Source organism: Miscanthus floridulus, chromosome 4 (assembly GCF_019320115.1).
Source record: "Miscanthus floridulus cultivar M001 chromosome 4, ASM1932011v1, whole genome shotgun sequence".
NCBI lineage: Eukaryota > Viridiplantae > Streptophyta > Magnoliopsida > Poales > Poaceae > Miscanthus > Miscanthus floridulus.
In genome coordinates this window covers 96,934,840-96,957,510 of record NC_089583.1, presented here as the reverse complement: position 1 = coordinate 96,957,510, position 22,671 = coordinate 96,934,840, and the positions used below count along the sequence as shown (strand labels likewise).

Genomic DNA, 22,671 nt, shown 5'->3' with positions numbered 1-22,671 from the left:
CCTCCCCAGCCTCACTCCTCCTGCACCCGCGCCCCGGCCTCCCCTCCCCAGCACCCCGCACCCGCCCCTCCCCTCCTCCCGCACCCGCCCCCTCCCTCCCCTTCTTCTTCCCCGCCGGCGCCGGCCCCTCCCCTCCCTCCCCTTCTTCTTCCCACCGGCGGCCGGACCCCTCCCCTCCCTTCTTCTTCCCCGGCACCCGGCCCCCAGCGCCCTTCCCCTCCCTGCCGCCGCCGCCCCTCCCCTCCCTCCCTCTCCCGGGTCGCCGCCCCTCCCCCTCTTCTCCCCTCTCCCAGACCCGGCCCTCCCTCTCCCGGATCCGGCCGGTGGAGGCTGGATCTGAGCTCTGGTGGTAGCGTGCGGCGTGGCGGCGGGCTTCGTGGTGCTGGCGTGGTGCTGGTGGTGGTGGTGCGTGGGTGTGCTGGCGGCGGCGTGGTGGCCCTGCACAGAAGGCCAAGGCTAGCGGCGATGGGGCGGTGGGGGCCGCGATGCTACCCTCGATGATACTGCAGGGGGCGCTGTTGTGTTGTCGCAAGGCGGCGGCGCGGCGCGAAGCCTTGGTCGATGGAAGCGCGGCATGCGACCCAGGTACCCCAGGCAGTGTGCGGTGGTGCAGCCGGGCCAAGGGCATGGCGGCTAACCGGTACCGCGCAGCCCCAGTGCTCCAGGCGGCAGCGAGATCTGACGAGGTGGCTCGGTGCAGAACGGATCCAGGTAAGTATTGTCGTCCTATAGATCTGGAATCTGATGCATTTTGGTCTTTTTAGCTCATAGTGTTTATCACAGTCCGACATACTTTTCAATTTTCTAAGGCTGTGAGATCCCATTATCAGAGCTGAACCAAACAGCTTCTTTCACAAGAGCGATTCAATATATCAATTATTTTCCTTTGTGCAGTTTACATTGGTGTGGGAGAACCTGAAGGGGTAGTATCCAGCATTCCAGGTTCCAACGCCTCAGGGATTGTTGTTGCATCATTGCCTGATCGAAGTGAAATTGCCATGCCGCATGAGGCTGGAGGTGAGAGCCATTAAATTTTACTAGGGTGCACTTGTAGTCAAGTGATGATCACATTTTAAAAATACACAAGATTTTAGATTGTATCTTGTTTAGACATGGATCGAACGTCAAATGCAGCCTGCAGCCAATTTGTTGTTAAGCCACACCACAAGTTTGTTTCTAATTTGTTGTGGGATGAAGCTAATCTGCACACTGGATAGTACTAGCCCTTCTTTGTTGCTAATTTGTTTTAGGTGTGGTTCCATTTTCGAATTGAACTAGGTTGCTGAAAACTGAGCACTGAATTCTTTATCTCTGTTCTAATTATTAAGCTGGCAGCAGGATAAAAAAGTTTAGTTTATATTTGATGGTCATGTGCCTAGTGCAGTTGAACGGATAAAATTGCTGGTGGTCTGAAATTAACACCCCTTTAGTCCTGTGTTTTGACTAAGACAATGGTCTTGATCAGTCCTTAGGACTGATAGCTATGGCCAATGGATACGACTGCTATTTTTTTGCTCTATAAGCATGGAGTATTAGCTTTGTGATTGAGTTTGCCACGTGATTCAGCCTATCAGGCCTCTTGTCTCTGGCAACGCACCAAGAGATTGGAGCCAGTGGTGGCTCTGAGGCTCTCCATGGCCAGTTGATGCCGCTGTTGGTCTAAGGGAAGTGGATGGATATTTTGGCCATGAAGCTTCTGTGAGTTATGTTTCTTTGCTCATTTACCTACTACTGAGAGGCACGGTAATGTTGAAACTAATATGTATATCAGTATATGCTTTATTATCCCTACTGGTAAAGAATGCATGATTAACAATTTAATTTAATATACTTTCGAAGCATTGTTATTGATGAATTGTATGACCCTTTTGCATTCCTCGTTACCTTTATTAGACTAGCTTCCATGGTTCCTTTCTTTGAACCACTGAGAACTGAGATTAAATTGTGGATTACTCTTTCTTCTTTCTTCTGTCCTGATCCCTAAACATTATACTAAACAAACCCATAGGTGCAAAATAATCGTTGCTGTATGAAACTTGGGGCTGTACACTTGCACTGACAATGAGTCATGGTAATGTTGTTTCGGTCCTTGTTGGAACCAGTATGGTCCCTCATGTGTAGTTAGTATTCCATGCTTTCATTCTTTGTTTATTCTATATAAGCATTATTCTGCATGCTGCATGCGGATAAGCATGGTTTAATCTCTCTAGAGTTATTTGAGTTTCTTCATGGTTTCTGTCTATATCAACCATTCTATTTTTGCACAGTATATTTTAGCAGTTAGTTTCTCAGAAGTTGAAGGACTTGTGAAATCCTAATTTGCTGAAGCAGAAATATAGCATGATGGAAGTTGTACGTAAAGGGTAGTCATGCTCTTTCTGAGAATCTTTGAGAAAGGAGATGACCCTGGAATTAAACATGATCAACCCCAAACTTATTTCTGAACTATTATTCATAAGCTAACCTTATTTTTATTTATACACGTCACATAGATAACTGACGTGGTTTCGATATTACTGTTTTCTTTTGGTGCTGGACTAGTCGACATGGAACTTACTTAGCAATTACGACCTGTAGGGTTTTGTTATGCCTAGTTTACTGATTATTATGACTTTCTGAATTGGTGCACTGCATGTTCCAATATATCATAGTTTACTATGTCATTGATAAAATTATGTAGATTGGAGTTAGTTTCAAAACAGATACTGGCTCCAAATTTTACATGCTCTGATTCTAGCTAGGCTGAAGATGCCTAATGAGCTCCTTTTTTACATATATACAGATACTAGCAAAAATAGGATTTAGATAGTCGGTGGCTCTAATAAGAACTTAGGTGGTGGCTCTAATAAGAAATTAGATGTTGTTTGGTTCCACACAGGGACAAAGGTAAACACTTCTTAGAGCTCTTCTGATCTGTGAATGCAACTGTGCTTATCTGAATGCAACTTGGTTTTGGCGCCTATCGATTCTTACTAGTATATGCAGCTTCTTGTTCATACTCAAATTTTCTGGAAGGGCAAAAAGCATAGCAGTCGCAGTCTAAACTGTGTAGTCATCTTTATTTGTATTGTTTACCTATATACAGGTCTCAGGAAATTGTCCTATTTTTTTTTTTTGGAAAAGTAAATAAAAGAATAACTATTGGAGTTGGCCGTCCACTGGTTAGCTGCTGCAAAGTCGAAGTTCAATTTGAATGATATAGTTAGTTATCAGTGTGTAAACATGTGGTTACTTCTATACCTAAGGGTGAGACAACAAACTATGTTCACATTTCTTCCTTCTTGCAGCAGTGAAGAAGCTAGTTTCATGAAGAATGAAGTAGAAGACATGTCTACTGGGGTGACGATGGTTTTACCTTCACTATTTTGGTAGCATAGTTTTTTAATTTTTTCTGGATGTTGATTCTTTTGAACTTATACCTATCATTAGTCTCTTAAATTTGTCATCTTCATTTCTATGTCCATGTGGTTATTATAAGAATTATGTTGCCAGGAGCATGATGTGCATGCAGATATGGTGTACTAAGAGTGTTTTGTATGGCAGCTATTAAACTGAAATATGCTGAGAAAAAAAAATTCTTTGGAAAATAGGTTTGCCGAGTGTAATTCCTAAAAACACTCGGCAAACAATAATGGTATGCTGAGAAAAAAAATATTTTTTCCTTTGGAAAATAAGTTTGCCGAGTGTAATTTTAAAAAACATTCGACAAACAATAATCTTTTGCCTGAGTGCATTTTGGAAAAACATTCGACAAACCACTTTTTTTGCCGAGTGTTAAATTTGACACTCGGCAAACTATTTATCGAGTGCGCGATAAAAAACACTCGGTAAATAGCTGTTTGCTAACACTGTAGATGTCGTGTGCTGTTTGCCGAGTGTTGCACTCGGTAAAATCTTTGCTGAGTGTTTTTTTAGTCTTTACCGAGTGCATGTGACACTCGATAAAGTCACTGTTTCCGGTAGTAATATACTGTGGCTAATACATATAGTAGGTTGTATACTAACGGATTAACAGTATGTGCTACTACCGGTGATCTGTTTGGTAGGCTCCTCCTGAGAGCCGCAAAAAAGTGGCTTCTTCTCAAGTGAAGTGCTCTGGCTACTTACTCCTAAAACATTAGGTACGGCTCCTCCAGCTCTCTGCAGAAGTGCTATTGGAGCCGTGTCAAACAGATCCTACGGCTACTAGTTTTAACAAGAGTCTATATAGAAAGAGACCGTTGGTAACGTGGTCTACCTTAAAAAAATATTTTCTAGAAAATTAAATTTTCTTATAAAATATTTAATCATGGGAAAAGCACACTAGTTAAATACTGTTGCGCCTCTTACCTCGCGAGAGCCCTCTAACACTACCCCACATATATATATATATAATCATCTATGAACAAGTATAGGATGATATCATTTTATATTAACTTCTAAGTGTCGTATCGAATGTTTAGCCACTAAATGATCTCAACTAAAAAGATTTAACTATCAAGTTTTATATCTTGTTAAGCACTATTACCCTGTTTGTTTGGCTAATAAATCATGGCCGAAAGTACTGTTGGCTGATTTGTTGAGAGAAAAAATATTGTTCGTTGGCTGAAAAGGTACGGCTTATAAGCCAAGCGAACATGGAGTATAAATTTGGTACAGTATGTGTCTCCATCTATGATTGTTTGAAAATTTTAATAGATTTGAATTTTAAAATATGAGAATTTAAGAAGTATATCTTGGTGTCTAAACGATCCCGAATAAAAAGTTGTCAACTATAAAGTTTTAGAACTTGTTAAGCTACACAATATTGATACTACAAGGTTCGTCTTAATCAAATTTTGTTTGAAAATGTTACATTTTTTACACATGATCCATTATTATAGAACATTATTGTTTCCTTTCTAGAGATCGCTAGTGTTTCCAACAGCCCTAGCAGAAATTGTTTTCTAGAGACGCTAGTGTTTCTTACCGTCTTCTCGAAATGTCTACCCCCTCCATGCTAAATTGTAAGTCGTTCTGGCTTTTCTAGATACATAGCTTTTGCTACGCATCTATATATAAATTATGTCTATATAGATAGTAAAATCTATGTATCTTGAAAAGCTAAAATAACTTATGATTTGAAATAGAGGAAGTACATTTCTATAGGCGGTTAGTAACACCAACCACCACTCAGGAATGATATTTGTAATGGTGTTCGGTAACCCAAAAAATAGAGGACATTTCTCCGAGCCATCGGCGTAACATCAGCTGCTCCTAAAAATTAATTTTAGAGACAGTTGTTTGTCCATAATCATTTATAGTGAACTGATTTTTAATCCAACCATTTCTAGAAAAAAAAAACATCTAGACATGTCTAAAAATCATTTCTCAACAATTTTACTAATCTATATAAAAAAAATACTAACATTTCTGATACTAAATAATTATTTAATTAATCATGAACTATACTCTTACAGTTATTGATAATATTTTATGTAAACTTTGTCAAATTGACTTAATCTAAATCTAGAATTTCATTTTCTTTTTTTGGTAACGGAGGTAGTAGCTAGAATGATTCGTACTCGCAGGATTTCAGCTAAAGCATGGCATGATGTGATCGTCGAGTCCAACTGACCACACGAAGCTCAAAGTTCGTTAACCAAAAGCGTCGCCTTCAATTTGGGAACAGGAAATAGCTTGGCGGCAGGCGTTCAGGCCCTTTTCACTCTCAAGGTCCGTCGGTTCAAAAAAAAAACTCCTTTACTGTTCAATTTTGATCTAATAATGATATACTGGTAGTGATAGGGTTGATATCACTATCGGTTTTTAAAAATCGACACCGATCTACATGCAACAGTGTCGATTCCTGGCTTCATCTGGCAGTGTCCAGTTAAACAACACTGTCAGTTTGTAGTCCCAACCGATAGTGATAGTTGCTTCAAGAGTGTCGGTTCTTGGCTCAAACCAGCAGTGTTGAGCAAGCATACACTATCGATTTATGGCTCAAGTCGGCAGTGTTGAGCAAGCCAACTAATCGGTTCATGGCTCAAGCCAACAATGTTAAGCAAGCCAACATTATCGGTTTGTTGCTAACCGGCAGTGATGGTTACGACAACACTGCCGGTTTATTGATAACCGACAGTGATGGTTACGACAACATTGTCGGTTTGTTGCTAACCGGCAGTAATGGCCCGTTCGTATTTTATTATTTTATAATTTATTTTAATTTATATTTTTTGTGGAATCGAGTTTCGCTTTATATACGCCACGTAGACGACAGATCTATCAATATTAAACATTACAAATGTTACGGTTACAGTTCAAATGTTCTTATCAAGATCTCGATCCCTTAAAATAAAAAAAAATTATTTGATAAGATGAAACATGCTTCTCGGACTTCTTACAATAATCTAGTGAGTCGCTCTAGGCCATACTGGTCATTGAACTTCACGGATTGTGCAATGGAAAATACTCCATCTTTTTCTAATACCTCGGCTAAGATAAATTTTGTCAGCTCCGATTGCAGTGCGATGATCTCCATGTCTAACAACCTTTCGTGGTTATATTTCTTGCGCTGATGTTCAAAAAAGATGATATCCAAAGAGGAATCAATAAATTATTTTGTTGAATTATAAACAGACATAAATAAAATGGGGATTATACACACCAACTTATCTAAGGATGGCAACGGGTCAGGTTCGGATCGGGTGGAGTCTCCGTGCACCCAAAACCGAAACCCGAAATCGAAACCCAAATCCGCCCCGAAAACCGATTCGGGTGGAAATTCATCACCAAAACCAAACCCGCGGATACCCGAAACCCGAACAGATACCCGAAACCCGCGGATATATATACACATATTCACATGTATAAACAAGAGGCAACAAATAATAAATATTTTCATGAGTCAACTTTAAATAAATTTAATAATCTAAGTAAACAAATTATTATTAGTATATTATAAAACATGAGTTTTAATTCCAAATGATTTATTTCGGATATCCATTGGATATCCACGGGTGGAAAACTGAACCCGAAACCGAACCTGATTGGTTTCGGGGCCCCGAACCCGAAAACCGTGGGTGAAAAACCATCCCCAAACCCGAACCCGCAGAACCCGAAACCCGCGGATATCCGCCCCAAACCCGATCCGTTGCCATCCTTAAACTTATCCGCTTCTTTCGATTTCCCGCCGATGTAGCGAAGCTTACCCACATTACATAAAACACGCATTTATTGTTCCCCGCCGGCTGTTTTAGGTACTTACTCTCCATTTCGACAACCTTAATGGGACCTACGTCCCACCGATATGTCTTCTTCGGACACTGTGCAACATTAAAAGGAGAAACATTAGAAAGCGGTATGTGTGACTAGAAAATAATATGTTATTAGGATCGCTTACTAATTCAGCACTGCCACCGGTGCATCCAGATGATGAAATGGTTTTTTTTCTTCGAGTCCCACACCTCGATCAGATTTTTAGCAAGATTGACACAAATAAAGACGAAATGTTTGCTACAATCATAGAATCCTAATTATCGAATAATCTTAACGAAAAAGAATCATAAAATTAAAAGCCGAGAAGACATACTCGTAGTTGTAGGCTAGAAGTATGTGGATTTTGTTATTCATCTTGAATTTATCGAAAACAACAATCAATCTCTCTTTTAGGTCTTTCATGTCACATCCATGGAGGCCTAAATATATCTTCTCATTGACTCGCAAGGGGTCCAAGAAGCCTATGTTATCCCATTTACCTTTTAGTATGCAAAATTTTGCTATACACCTACATAAAATCATAGGAATTGCTCAAAAGTTAACAATTTTTGTCTTGAGAGAGTAGTTAATTATAATATCGTGCGTGTAGGGTACTTACATAGTCCACAACGTCAACATTTATGAATCGAGAGAGTATTTTTGGTATAGTTGGAACAAGCACTCCCACTCAACATTGAACTTCTCTTCTTCAGGATAATGAAAAACATGTGGCGAACGGATAATAACCTCAAAACCAAAGTTCTCCGTCTCTATTGCTTGAGCCATGTAATATTCATGCAACTGGCGCATATATATTGTCAAATTTTTATACTCGTCATCGAGAACCAAAAGATTGCCCCTTTCATACTTCATTGCTGGTGTCCGCGTTCCTTGTACATCATAATAGATGTTCGCGGCCTCTTCCATGGTTAATTCGGGGTTGTCTTCGACGTACTTGTGTATCTTCCTTAAATCTTCATTGTGTATTTCATCAGCTCTTATTGCAGCATACTGATTATGTGTTTGCCTTTCGAATTCGGACTTCAACAAACACGCAGGCAGTGAGGCACAAAGATTGAAGAAACTAACACAATCTTTCTTCGAGATGTGTGCTATAAATTTTACTTCAATCAAGTTTGTAACACTGCCACTGAACGACCTTTTTCTTTTTTGTTGGTCCACTTTGGGAGCATTAGCGACCGAATCCAAGAACCTTTTTGCGACTACGAGGATGCCTCTGATCTTGTTTTGGGCTGAGGTGGAGGAGGAGGAGGAGAGGATGACAACGAGAATTCTGTTTTCTCAGGGCTGATGAAGATATGATGGAGGAGGAGGAGGAGGAGTCTTCTCTTTTCTTGGGGCTGATGAAGATGGAGTCGGACGAGGAGGAATAGAAGGAGACCTCTGTCTTCTCAGGGATGATGGCAAGGGATGAGGAGGGGAGTGATCTTTGTTGGGAGATGGTGAGTGATCATCACGGGTGGGCGAAGACTCATAGTCATCCTCATCATCAGAGAATAATTGGTGGTCAAGCTTAATGAAGCGCTTACGCTAGGCCACTTGAGAGCCCTTGATATGACCAAGTTTCGGCCTGTCTTCCGCTGTGGGGTACTCAATGTGTATTTTGTTATACTTCTTATCAAGTATTCTATCAATGGTGACATGAGCATACCCCTGTGGAATTGGACAGCCATTAATGGTCCTGTCTCCCATAGGCCAGGCCTGGCCGAGCGCCACCTTGTCCTTTGTCCATTCCTGACTGATGTACAACTTCATATTGACGGGTTCAGTGATGCCGTCCTTCGAATGAGGCATATTCGCATCTTCTTCGTTGAGCGGGGTCGGACCCGCAGCTGTTGCGACCCCTAATTGTGGGTTAAAGGCAGTAGGAGTAGGGTTTTGTGGTACTCCTGACCCCTTGGATAGCAAAATTTGTTGGACTCGTGCTTCAACAGTTGCCTCAATCCATGTGTCCATTCTGTCTTCTATCTCTTTTAGTTGCCTCACACTCTGCCTCCTGATCTGCTCTACCCCTCGAGCGGCTCCGATAAGTGTGAGATTCTTCGAGGAATGCTAGTTTCCAAGGAACAACACCGGTTCCTCTAGTGTGACCAGGGTGCTCCTTGGTTCCGAGTGCTTAGGTGAGAATGTCTTTCTCCCTATTAGAAGTGTGAGTCCCTTGTCTCACCTCCTCAGTTACCTAGGAGATCCTCTGGATGAGTTCGCTTATGGGTGGATTTGTGGAGCTAAAGCTCCCATCCTCGGCGTGGTGTACATTTCTCTCCATATAGTATAATACCAATCTTGGCTCCCAATGGGTAGTCTCAACTGAACGTCTTCCTCAGTAAGGCGATCCATCTTTTAAAGTTCTGCTTCAAAATCTGGCATCTTTTTGGCGTAGCCATGAGAGCCAAGATGATGAGGATTCGTCGCTTTCTGCGAGTTCTCCTTATTCTTTCTGCTTAGTTCTAAGTACTCCTCGGATAACCTATATTCCTTGAAATCCTACCAGAAGTCCTTCTGCTTGCTAAACTGTCCACCATTGAAATCTGGCTCTGTATTTTGGATGAAAAAATTCTTGTACAATGTCCCCTTAAAATTCTTAAAGCATGTCCCCATGATTTCTTTTGCTTTTTTCTTGACTACCTCTTTGTCATACTCCGTTGGGAAAGTGAAATACTCTGGGATCTTGATGTCCCATATGTAATCCTTCTCACTTTTGAGAACCCTCCACGGGTCATTATCTTTCCCATTGCACTTCCTGTACCTAATCGGGATGAAGTCCCTTACAAGTAACCTGAGGATAGTCTTGTATTTGGTCAAAGCTATAGGCGGTGAGAGTGGATCCCCGAATTCATCGAACTTAGTGATGTGCCAGTGTGTATTTCTACCAACAGGAATCTTTGACATGCCTCGCTTAGATCTGACCTTCCTGCTACCCGAACCCTCTGGCTCCTTGGCCGACGGAGGCTCCTGCTGGAGACACCAAGTAAGTTATGACCCTCTCCATTGATTAGCATGTGTGGCTACATAGTCACATGATACCAAAGTTACCTGGCCATCTTGGTCATTTTGACCCAGCACGAGCAGGCCGGACGAGGTCCATGGCTACTTGTTCTTACCGTCCTGATTAACACCATCACCGTTTGTCGGATCATGCGACTCTCTCGTCCCAGTGATATCAGCCGCTTCTTGTTGTCGATCTGTTCTTCGGCGACGGGGTAACAGACGACGACGAGTCATGGTTGTGACATGATCGTGGTTAGTTTTGGCTGCGGACAACTACTAATAGCATATGTTCATATTATATATATAATATGTTTAATGCAAAGTCTAATAATAAGTCCACATACAACAAAGTCAAATAATAGCATATGTTCACCTAGAACAAATTCATTGTTTGATTGACCACATACAACAAAGTCCACCAACTGTTCTACGATACTAAGCCTACATTAACTTCCAAATAAGAAAAGCAATGACCATAGCCATAAATAAAAGCATGACATCTTTCTAAGACCAATGAGCAATTCTTCTAATTTTCACATCTCCGGCGGGTGGCTTCTCTTCAATCTCCAGTGCCAGCGGATGGCTATGGTTTCCATTTATTGGACCATAGTAGGCCGGTTGCCCATGGTTTGCAAGGTAGGCCGGATGACTATAGTAGGCCCTCAAAGCTTTAGCTTTTATGTTGTATTTTTTGTGCAAATTACCAGGGTAGCGATTGACTTAAGCATAGCAATCTTTCTAGGTTCAATAAATCCCATTCACGTGACCAACATGCACTACATAGCATGCCATGGTTGCCTATACATTTAAGTAAATTAGGTTGTCATTCAAATATGACGTATCAGAATATTAAGTTCATATATAGCTAATGAACAAATATTATCTAGATAAAGAGGCATGGAGCAAGCTACATTGTGAGAGGAGGTACTTGCAGTATCTAACAAATTAAATTGTTCTTCATGATTTTAGCATGAAAAAGCTTGTCCAACACTAGTTAAGATGGTTTGGACATGTCCAACGAAGACCTCAAGAGGCATCGGTACGTAGTGGAATCCTAAGCCAGGATAGTAACGTGAAGAGAGACAGAAGAAGACCGAAGTTGACTTAGGTAGAGACAATAAAAGAAGACTTGAAAGGATAGAATATACCCAAAGACTTAGACTTAGATAGGAGTTCTTGGAAAATAGCTTTGTTGTTGTTGTTGTAACAAAGACTTTCTCGTCTAAAAAGTTAAAATAGTTGTTTAAAATGCCAACATTCAACACAGAACCAAAATTATATAGGAACCATGGAGTGGACCAACATCTGGTTAAGCTCATTCTAATTGCAAGCCTTTATAGGCTTTATACTGATGCACAATACCAAAATTATATAGGAACCATGGAGTGGACCATGCTACCATAGTTCCAGCAAATATCACACTAAAAGTGGAGTTACCAAATACCAAGCACATACCACTCAACATGCCCAATTTAAACAGTTGCTTCCTAAAGGCTAGATCATGCCATCAAGTTAAGTTGCCAAGCAAAAACTGGCACTCTTCAATACCACAATAAGAATGGCGTTTATGTGCAGAGTAATTGTGCCATCTTATTGAACCCTCATATCTAAATGATAAATTATACAACATGATTATAAGTATATGACAGTGAATGTATAGAGTTTAACCACATTAGGTACTTTTGCTAGTACTCCTGCAATGGATTGGCCTAATGTTTTTCCCCGCTAAGTAACTACAGTTCTTCTCATAAGTTGGCTCTCAAAAAAATTTAATACGAGCAAAGCAGGCGTAAAGGTATTGATCAAGCTTCCAGATAATTTTATACTATGCAGTTCTTCTCATATGTCAGCGGTACAGATAAACATATCACACCGGCATGCTCAGCTCCACACTAGTAAACCATGATACTATCATTTTGCCTTAAAAACCTCCCAATGCCCACCCCTAAAGTCCCATTGGGCCCAACACACCAAATGCCACATGGATCACGAGTCGATGTAGGAGAGGACCTACCAAATCCTGGCCATCGCTGCCACGCACTCACCGTGGGGCATTTCATCAAACACATAGCGGACAGTGAGCCACACACTCACCGTGGGGGTGGGAAAGCAGCTGTTCGTGCGCTCCTGAAGGCCTCGGCGGTGGGAGTGCAGGCGTGGAGGAGGGGCACGGCCGACATCGTGGACGAGGGACGAGGGCACGAACGGTGCGGTGCTCTGGTGTGGGGCGGTGGACGGCGTCGTGGGCGCTGGTGCGGGACTAATGGGGACGCATCGAGGGGACGCACGAGCGTCGGCGTCGAAGAAGAGGAGCACAGGACTGGGAATGGCGACGTGGGTGTTTGTGTTTTCTTGCTTATCGACGCTAGACCGCATAGGATAGAAAACATGGAGAGAACCTGATGGGGTCTAGAAGACAGGAATAGAAGACATAGGAATCAGAGCCTTGAAGTAAGGATATGATCATCAGCGAATGGAGGCAAGTTGTAACACCCACCTATACCTTTCCATCCACTTTATCTACCATCCCTTAACTACCTCTCCCTTCCACCACCACTGCATCTTGCTAGCCTCCACCATAAACCCTCTACCTTCCATCTCCACTAATTAATAAACTCAACTTATATTACCTAAATTCTCTTTTATGAATTAATGGAATTATAATGGGTCATGAGCTCGGTTACGATAATGTGAACAATAATGATAATTATCTTGATATGATATAAGCTTGGCTATGATATTGTGATAAGGTAATGGTTACCTTTGATATGAGATGAGCTCTATGGACCTAAGGATAATAACTGTGAACTTAAACTGGTAAAACTGGACTAAACCTCAACGAAGGGCTAGTGGGGGTAATTTATGGAGGTAAATTACCTTGGCAGGATTACCTAGAGAGGGTTCCTGTGGGAGATCATACTCGCCTCGGTCACATAAGGACCGGTTCGTAGTCCCTCTCGTCTAGTGAGATATTACGTACAATCACATGTCTATATGGGTAGACTTGATCTCACACCCCATTAGATAGAAGTATAATTTCTACCAGGAGACCGGTGTTAGCAGTGGAATATCAGGAGAAAACATGGATGCTATGTGATCTTCCGTGGTCCGGTTGGCGTGGTTGCTATATGATCCTCCACGTTAAGCCCCCTGATTTTGGCCGCGTTCAAGCCCATATTATTGTTTATTTTGATGATTTGGTGCCATCGGCACTATTATGATGGGATGATTTGGTATCATCTAAGATTATATGATAGGATGATGTGGTATCATCCGAGATTATGAGATGGGACGATTTGGTATCCTCTCAAGATTGGTGTGTTTTCCAACCCTAAGAAGCCGTGGTAGAGTTATATGAACATTTAAGGTCGCATACATTCAGGTACGGGATCTCGTTAGTCCTGTATAAACCATGACGATGGTGTCAGACTATGTCTATCTTGTGGGGAAATTTGTACACCTCTACAGAGTTTATTGAATCTATTCGAATAGTCACATCCTTGAAATGGGCAGATGCTAGGATAGGATACTATGATTAGATTTCACATAAAATGGTGATAATCTGGTAAGATGTATTATACTAATTTGGTAAACTATAATTAATCTCGGAAACTGGCAAGAATGGTAATACTATGCCAGGGTCCAATCTATAGTTATATAATTACTTTACCCTACCACTTTTACCTTCACCACTTTAACCACCTCCACATATAGCCTTCCCCTTCCACCTCACCTTTACCCAAAGTTTAGGGCTTGTTGAGTACGTAATGTACTTAACCCCCTCCATTCTATGTTTTTAGGTGAGAAGCCATAGGAGCACATACCAGAATGAGACCACTGGAGCTACGCGAGGTTAGGACAATAGGAGAACGTACGAGTATGGAGCTATCGACGACTGCGCAAGGATAGGACAACCGGAGTATATTCGAAGATGGAGTCGTACGACTAGACAAAGGAGCTACACTAGGACTACGACGATTGGGTTATAGGAGTACGGTTAAGGAATAAGTATAGGGTTACGTCCGCACTCCAAGATGGCCTATAGGAATAGAGCCACGATGACATAGGACCGTTGTCTTAGAACTCTGATATACGATATAAGGGCAAAGGCCCAAGCTATGTAACACAAACCATGTAATATGTTTTTCCATTATCAATAAAAATATGGTTTTTGATATCAATCTGTATCAGCTACTGATCCAGGGACTGATACATGATGCATAGAGGACCCTAAAATTAGAGGCCCGACAAGAGGGCCAGATCTGGTGGGACGCGAGGGAGGATCGCGGCCGCCATGGAGTGGGGGGAGGGAGCCATGGAGGCCGCCGAACTTGAGGGAAGACGCACGTGGAGGAGGGGTGGCTGGATCCATGGAGGGGAGGGGAGGACGCTTGCTCGAGTTGCCATGGAGTGGGGGCAGCGGCGACCATGGAGTGGGGGGAGAGGGACACGGCCACAGCAGTAGAGAAGAAGCGAGCGAATGGCAGCGGTGCGGTGGAGGCACCCACAACGGCCGATGCGAAATGAGGAACGACGTGTCGCTCTATTTTATTTCATTTTTGTTTTTGAGGAACTCCATATGCGGGAAGGAGCAGGCTATGGTCCGATCCGCAGGCCCAGCTAGCCACATCCGACACGGGACGGACACCCTAGCCGAAACATTATCGATATGAGTTTGGCATCTATAGTTGTCGATCGCCAGAAATTTTTATTTCCGTATACATTTACCCTTTTATATATATTAGTCCTTCTTGCTAGTACTATGTAAGCAAGGACCAATGTTGCTGAATGCAGACAACATAATAACTTAGGCAGTGTTTGGCTCCGCTCTTGCGGCTCCGGCTCCCTGCGCTGCAGCCATTGTACATCCCTGTGCTGTCCTGCAGCAAGGTGCCAAACCAGAGAAGCCTCTAGCAAAAAGAACGGGCAAACGGGAGGAGCCGGTGGAGCCAGGGAGGCCCTCTTTGGCGCAGCTCCTGGGTGCTCCAGCTCCTCCTCCGCGGCACTGTAGCGACACTGTTTGGACACTGTAGCAAAAGCCGTTTCGGAAATCGAAGCAGAAAATGAACTGGGAGGAGGAGCAGCCGGAGAAGCCACGATTTCGGGCTCCTCCGGCTCCGCGCTATAGTAGTGCTACAGTAGTAGAGCCGGACATGCCAAACGAGCCCGGTAATCGTGGCTCTGGCGGCTCCTGTACTGCTACAGTATCCGAAGCCGGAGCCGAGCCCCTCCAAACAGGTCCTAAATAAGAGACTACTCTGTATGTAGGTAGCTTTGGTGTGTAGCAGGAACATTGGAAGAAGCAGCGCTAGACTAGACAACCATATGGCTGCCTGCGTTGCAACACTTTGACCTGGGTGTTTTGTAGGGTGAGCCGTTAGCGTAGTAAGCCTGCATGCAAAGAATCGATATAGAGAGTGGCGAAAAGGATGGGCGACGGTACAGCCGGCGAACGAGACAGAGACAGGCCACGTAAGCTAACGGCCGGCAGCTATTGCATTGGGGTAGATGACTGTTGACAGGTCGTCGATCGAGCTGCGAGAGAGGGAAGGCAAGCAGAAAAAACGAGGCCCGAACCTTGCGACGTTCCCACAGGAAAAAAAAATCTTGGGACGTTGCGACCGGCCCAAGTTAGCAGCGTCGAGTGGGTACGGTGGCGGTGCAGGGTGCTGCCACTGGGGCGACGATCGAGTCATCGAGAGCGCGCTAAAAAGTCAGAAGCTAGCAGGGTTTTTTCTTTTAATATAATAATCTCTCTTCTGTCGATCCACGCCTGGATAGATAGATGTCATTGTAGCTTGTTCATTTTCGCTTGCATGGATGGCGAGTTGTGTAAAGCAGAAAAAACAACAAAAGGGCAGGAGGAGCCGAGACGGAGAGAGCCCGTAGATCAGATGGGTTCAGTTCCTCTTTTGAACGAAGGAACTAAAAACAGAAGAAAGAAAAAAAGTACATGAAAGCGGTACGAGTGAAATGACAAAACAGACGAATAGAAAAACATAGAAAATGATTGAAATAGTTGTTTGGAACGCATGAAAACAAAGTATGGGAATTAGAGTAACACAAATGGATGCGACCCTGGTCCATAGATTCAGTAGCTTTAAACTGATTTGATCAGATTAATGAACGCCATTTTGCCTTTACCATGTGGATCCAGTTTAATTAAGTCGTGCCGATGAAAAATATAAAATAAGAAGAACACAGGGACTTATTTATTAATTTGCTCAAGCCTTATCCGTGCGTCTAGCTGCCGTGCAGCTGTTCATCTTCCAATCGCCATTCTTTCTGCCTTTCTGGTCGCTTGGTTGGACGGCCGATGCTCCAGCCTCCGCGCGCCGCGCTGCCACACAGCGACGTCCTCCGCCCGCGCGCCGCCCTGCACGCCGCTAGCTGCGTGCACCGCCTCCGACTGCTTAGCCACAGCCGTCACACGTCCTGCACATTTGTTCCGAGCGATGCAGGTGATGCCGATTCGTTCCAAGGTGGTTGCTTGCAGTGCTGTGAAAGAGGAAAATTGCAGGGACAAAGATTGGTTTTAGTGCGCTAAGCGTGAGCGCAAGCACCGTAGGAAATTTTCCCTTGGATCGACCTCATTTTTTCTTTCCTCCAAAAGTACAAGCTTAGTTGTCGTTCCTCTGGAAAGGTTCGTGCCGCTTCCTTCCTTCCAAAAGCGCGCAGACAATCCTTTCCTCCGGAACTCAATCCTTCACTTTTCCTCCATTTTTCCTTCGTTCCAAACGGGGCCATAAGGTCTCTAGGTCGCCCTGAATCGACATTTTCCTACCTGCAGGATCTCCCCGGGACGAATTGAAGCCTTTTTTTTTTAAAATTTTCCACATACATAGATATACTGACGACTCAGCGACAGTCCGACATCTCATGTCATCATGTCCGCAGCGGCAAGCTACGACTTTGGATGGTGTCAGTTCGCAATCACCAACGTACGTACGCCGACGACGGCATATTCTCCCGTTCCATCCCTACCTACATGCGGCAGCATATATAACAATCTCTTCTCCTGAGTCCTGCCTGTATATATTACGGAGTACATACATACGTAGATATACACACCGTACCTGCTCTCTCTCTCTCTCTCTTTCTGTCGCTTCGATGTGCCGTGCAGTCGTGCACCGTTCACCCCGTCGAACAGACGACAGAATCATCACCGGTACCATGTCCATGTTCATCAGCAAGCACACAACGCGTTGTGGAACGGATTCAATGATCCATGCATCTTAAAGGGACGAAGACGCGGTGAACGGCGATCGCTGAAAATGAACAGATAAATCGGATATGAGAACGGTCTGCGAACAGCCAGTAACTAGGAACAGTGCGGCGTCAGCTGGTTGCCCTTTCAGGGACCTCAAGGAGCCAAGGACGAACCAGTCATGCCTCTTGCATTTACGTAATACTCCTAAAAGATCGATCGATCGATCGGATCGATCAGCAGATGGAGTTGCCCGGCCTGCATCTGTCCTTACTAGCTCGGCCTCTCCTGCTGCGCAATGGCCGGGCCGGCTTGATTCCGTGCGTTGCGAATTTTGCAATCCAACTTGGGCAACTTGCACGTTTCGCACATCAGGTGAATTATATAGCCTTGCTTTTCGTCAAGAAAAAAAAAAGTGTTGTTCCCTGGTCAAACGATACTTAATGAGGTTAGGTACGTGCATATCTTACTTTTTTGGCCAAGCTTGCAATGGTTCACGCAGTGAAACCTTAAGGACACGCAGCGAAGATTGATCCAATTTAAGGCTCTGTCTCGAATAAGGGAATCTCTGTTTTTATAGTAAATGATGACGAGGAGAAGGGTATATCTATATCTACCTATAGAGAGTTTTTTTTTGTGTGGACTTATATGACCCGTTCTCATACGATTTAGAACAACTCGCGTATAGCGATGACTGATGGAGTCTGATTATAAATAATCTGGACTCATGACTCGTGCTCATATAAGTTAGGATAACTCGCGTCTATCAATTACATGAAGTCTAATTCTAATATGCATTGTATTCTACTGCAATGCATGAGCACGTTTGTTAATCTATCTATACCTACCTAATATAAAATATTAAAATGCCAAAATTTATGCTCATTTTTTTGGCTGGCCTTCTCCTAACTAATTTTATGACCGAAAATGATGAGTGTTCGTTCTTTTCTATTCGGGTTCTCATGAGATGAATCTATTTGGATTAGGATTCTAACTATCCAGGATAGACGGATAGAAACCATTTTCACATTCACATAGTTAGTTTGGGAACCAGTCACGAGGAGGAAGAACTGTAGGCCGACCGACTGGCAGACGAGATCACATCCAAAGCTTAAGCAGGTAAACACATCTTCCTAATGAAGAGTTCTGCAAACTCCGGCGACACGCCTCGCAAAGCTGCCGGTACAGGAACCCCAGCACTCCAGAAGCCCGGGTGCAGCCCCTCGCTGTGTCCTAGTCAGTGAGACAGGGGAGGTACATCCACGACGCAGTGTCTCCCGTCCCATTGGGGAAGAGAACACAACCAAACAGGTGCATGATCCATGCCCTGCAGTAGTAGCTAACTGTCTCTCGTCCCGTCGGGGAAGAAAACACAACCAAACTAAAAAAGCATTTGACTTCACAATAAGCGAGATGTGCACTTATTTTTGGGAACGAGAGAGTAAATGTTAAAGCTTAGGCTAACTGTGAATATCATGCATCATGACCTCTGCAAAATCATGTTGAACAGTTCTCGTTCAAACCTGATGAACGTGAACCTGGCCGGGTTAGCGGGAATGTCCACGTGAACCTAGCCTGTTGGTTCTCACCTACCCTGACTACAGTATTAATATTAGATTAGCATATTGTTCAGATATACATATGCAGTAGGTCTTTATTTGATTTTGCATTCCAACATGCACTTTTTTTAGGAGAACAGGAGAGGCTCAGGAGCCTCTACTGAAATTTTATTAAAATAACCAAGAGGGTTACAGCCAAACAAAAACAAAACAAAACAAAAAGTAGCAGACTACAAGAGGAGCAAAGAAAGGGAGGAGGTTCAGGAGACAAAAAAAGGTAACAAAGAAAATCAGGCTGATTACACAGTTTGCTCTAGCCATGATTCAATCAGGGGGAAGTATTTCTTTTTGGCTCTCCACAGAAGCAGGCCAAAATTAAGCTTGAAAAATGCCAAACATCTCTGGCTACTCGCAGGAATTCCTATGAAAATCACATCATTCCTCACAGCCCAGATACTCCAGCACATGATTATGACAATTTCCATGAAGAAGGGCACATTTAACTGAACTCTGAAGTCTTCAAAGATCTGATATGGGTTGAGGTAGACACCAACTGTCAAACCAATCAGGCCCCAACATTCTCTGGCTAGATCACTGTAAATAAAAAGGTGCTCTACTATCTCCTCCAGATTATGAGCACACAGCACACAATTATAAGAAGGCAGATGAAATTTTTTCCTTCTTAGAATGTTTCTAGTGCTGAGCCTATCCTGACAGAGCAACCAGAAGAAAGCTTTATGCTTATGTTGGCATGAAGATTTCCACAACCATTTGAACACTGGATGTGACCAGCTTGATCCCCTCAACTGGCAATAAGCTTTCTTTGTTGAAAAAGGAGAGTTTTCCCAGATGTAACTCCACACATCAGCAGCATTTGTCATGGTCAAATGAAGATTTTGGAAGAGGCCTTCCAGCTGCTGAAACTGCCCAAAGGCTTCCTCAGACAGGGGAAGATGGAAAAGGTCTAAAGCTGGATCAACTGAAATTGCAGTCTTGAGGGAGATAGCAGGCTTCTTGACAAAGGAAAAGAGCTCAGGAAAGGCTAACTTTAAAGGCTGCCCCTACCAACAGTCCTCCCAAAGTAGACAGGTGGAGCCATCTGCAACTGAAACTGAAGCTATATCCTTGAATTTATCCAATGGCTTCAGTATATCCCTCCACCAAAAAGAGCCTCGTTTAATATGATTTGGAAGTCTTCCATTTTTATAATACTTCTCCCAAACAAGATTCTTCAACAAGAGTGCTTCATTTTGACTTTTGAGATCTAGAACACCTAGGCCACCTTCATCGCTTGGACCTGGAGTAGTTGGCAGCGGTATGGGTCTTCGTCGGGCGAGATGGATCCCCCAGCCTCGGGGTCGGGCGAGGTGGAGCGCAGACCCAAGGGTCGGGCGAGGCGGAGCCCACCCCTAGAGGTCGATCAAGGCGGAGCCAGCCCTCTAAGGTCGAGTGAGGTGGAGCCATCCCTCAGAGGTCGGACGAGGCGGAGTGCAAACCCAAGGGTCGGACAAGGCGGAGCCAGCCCTGAGAGGTTGGGCGAGGTGGATCCTGCCCTCAGAGGCCGGACGAGGCAGAGCCAGCCCTCAGAGGTTGGGCGAGGCGGAGCCTGCAGCCTTGGTGTCGACCGAGGTGGAGCCTGCCCCCAAAAGTCAGGCGAGGCATAGCCCGCGGCCTCGGTGTCGGGCAAGGCGAAGCCCGCCCCCAGAGGGCGGGCGAGGTGGAGCTTGCACACCTGAGGATCGGTTGGAATTGTAGTCGCGCTCTTGACTGCTCGGATGTATCAGTGTTGATGGTTACTAGCTCCTTCTATTCCGGTACCCTAGTATTGGTCCCCTACAGTAGCCCCCGAGCCTGCGAAGGAGTAGAATACTCTTTTGGAGGCTTTTTCGAATGGGAGGATTCTGAAGGCCTCGGCCTTCTTTTGTTGCCCATAGCGTGACCTAGGGGTGGTGAGTCCCTTTCCTCAAGTCCCCTCCCGTTGCAGGGGCCTGGTCGAGGATCGGTTCGTCTTTACGATTATCTTCCCTCAAGCATTTTTTCTGATAAAAACGGAAGGGCCGAACCGTGCCACGATTTTCCTCTGAGGACGAATAATGGTACCCGGTGAGCTGTTGATGGGCTACTCTGAGTGGGGCCCCCGTCATCCCATTCACGGGGATTTAGCTTGGGTCAGCTTGGTGACTGACCTCATATTCTTAGTGATCAATCCATATAGTTCTCGGGTCCGTTCGACCGGTCTCAAGGCCTAAGTATCTTTCTTTGGAAGAAAACCATGGATCGTAACCGGCCAACACTCGAACGTGGGCTGGGATGCCCGCGGCGCTCATGTGCCTAGGTACTAGCCGCTAGTGGGCCCATCCCTTTCCGCCTCTCACCCTAAAGGTGCCTGGAGCGATTGTCGAACCCGTCGATGGGCCGACCTGTGAACTCCTGGGCCTAGTCGGGCCGTAGAGGCGCTTTTAGATCTGTATTTCCCTTATTCGTGACGAGTCATGGCCTGCCCGGAGAGGCGAAATGTCCGGTGAGTTTTCCGAGGGAACGGACGAAGATTGCGTGCATGCGTCCCGTGGCGAGACGTGATGGCAGATCGTGGCAGGCGCGGATATCTTGGCGGGCGGTTGGTTTCCTTGTACCCATCGCCCCCTATAAAACCAAAGGGTTCGCCCCTAGGGTTCCATACCTTGCATCCTTGACTCCACAGCCACGACCACCGTCGCCAATCTCTTTGGTTTCCTACCTCCACATCCCCATCATCATCGAGCTCGCATACGTCCACCCCCACCTCTAATGGATCTATGGTACCGCTCCGACATCACCTTCCAGCGCATGAAAGGCCTCGTCCATTACGGTCTTCTTTGTGTGCGGACCTCGACGAAGGAGTGGCTGCTACCTGGCAAGGAGGATCTGCCATCACCGCCCGATGGCTATGTGGTGTTGTTCACCCACTTCCACAAGTGTGGGTTCATGACCCCCACCCACAAATTTCTTCGGGGGCTGCTGCATTATTACAAGATCAAGCTACAGCATCTCAACCCCAACGGGATCCAACACATGGCGGCATTTGTCACCCTGTGCGAGGGGTTCCTAGGGATCAGCCCCCACTTCGATCTGTGGAGGTACTTCTTCACTATCACCCTCTAGAAGACGAGGGAGAAGAGCGGCAGGTAGGAGCTGCATATGCCGATGGGGTGTGCTGACATCTAGCTCTGGAACAATCGGGTTGACGAGTACCCACCCATGCATCTCTCGATGTCCAACAAGGGGTGGCACTCGTAGTGGTTCTACCTCAAGAACGATGTTGCCGCCCCTCTGCCAGAGTTCACTGTGCGCCTGATCAAAGAGGCCCCGGAGTCATGGAGGAAGTGGGGCATCCCAGAGAAGGTCAAGAAGAAGATCTGGGGCCACATCGCCACCATCCTCATCCTTAAGGAGAACAGCCTGAAGGGGTTGGGTGTCATCGGGGCCTACCATGCAAGGAGGGTGGCGCCATTGATGACGCGTGCGCTCTCGCTATACATGATGGCGCCCGAAGCGTCGTTCGACGGAACAGCGCTCGTCGAGGGGGTGCTCACCAACTCCAAGATCGCGCAACGCATCAAGGAGGCCATGGAGCCCTTGCGGGACGATGCGGGTGCCCCCCTCGATTTTGTCTTCTCGGTGCTGGGACATCCTCTGATG

The 22,671-nt window shown here is 44.9% G+C and overlaps 1 protein-coding gene across 2 annotated transcripts; it reads left to right on the top strand.

Moving 5' to 3' along the window:
* The first annotated feature begins 171 nt into the window (after positions 1-171).
* LOC136552231 (uncharacterized) lies at positions 172-3,494 on the top strand. Of its 2 annotated transcripts, XR_010782774.1 has the most exons (4): positions 172-711; positions 895-1,017; positions 1,567-1,698; positions 3,288-3,494. XR_010782774.1 is itself a non-coding variant. In XM_066543763.1 (3 exons), exons 1-3 carry the CDS (start codon positions 486-488, stop codon positions 1,644-1,646), a joined length of 429 nt encoding a protein of 142 aa, XP_066399860.1. In that variant the 5' UTR covers positions 175-485; the 3' UTR covers positions 1,647-3,494. The 2 variants fall into 2 exon arrangements, 1 of the variants encoding a protein (XP_066399860.1); XM_066543763.1 differs by having other exon boundaries at positions 175-711; positions 1,567-3,494.
* Positions 3,495-22,671: the final 19,177 nt, after the last annotated feature.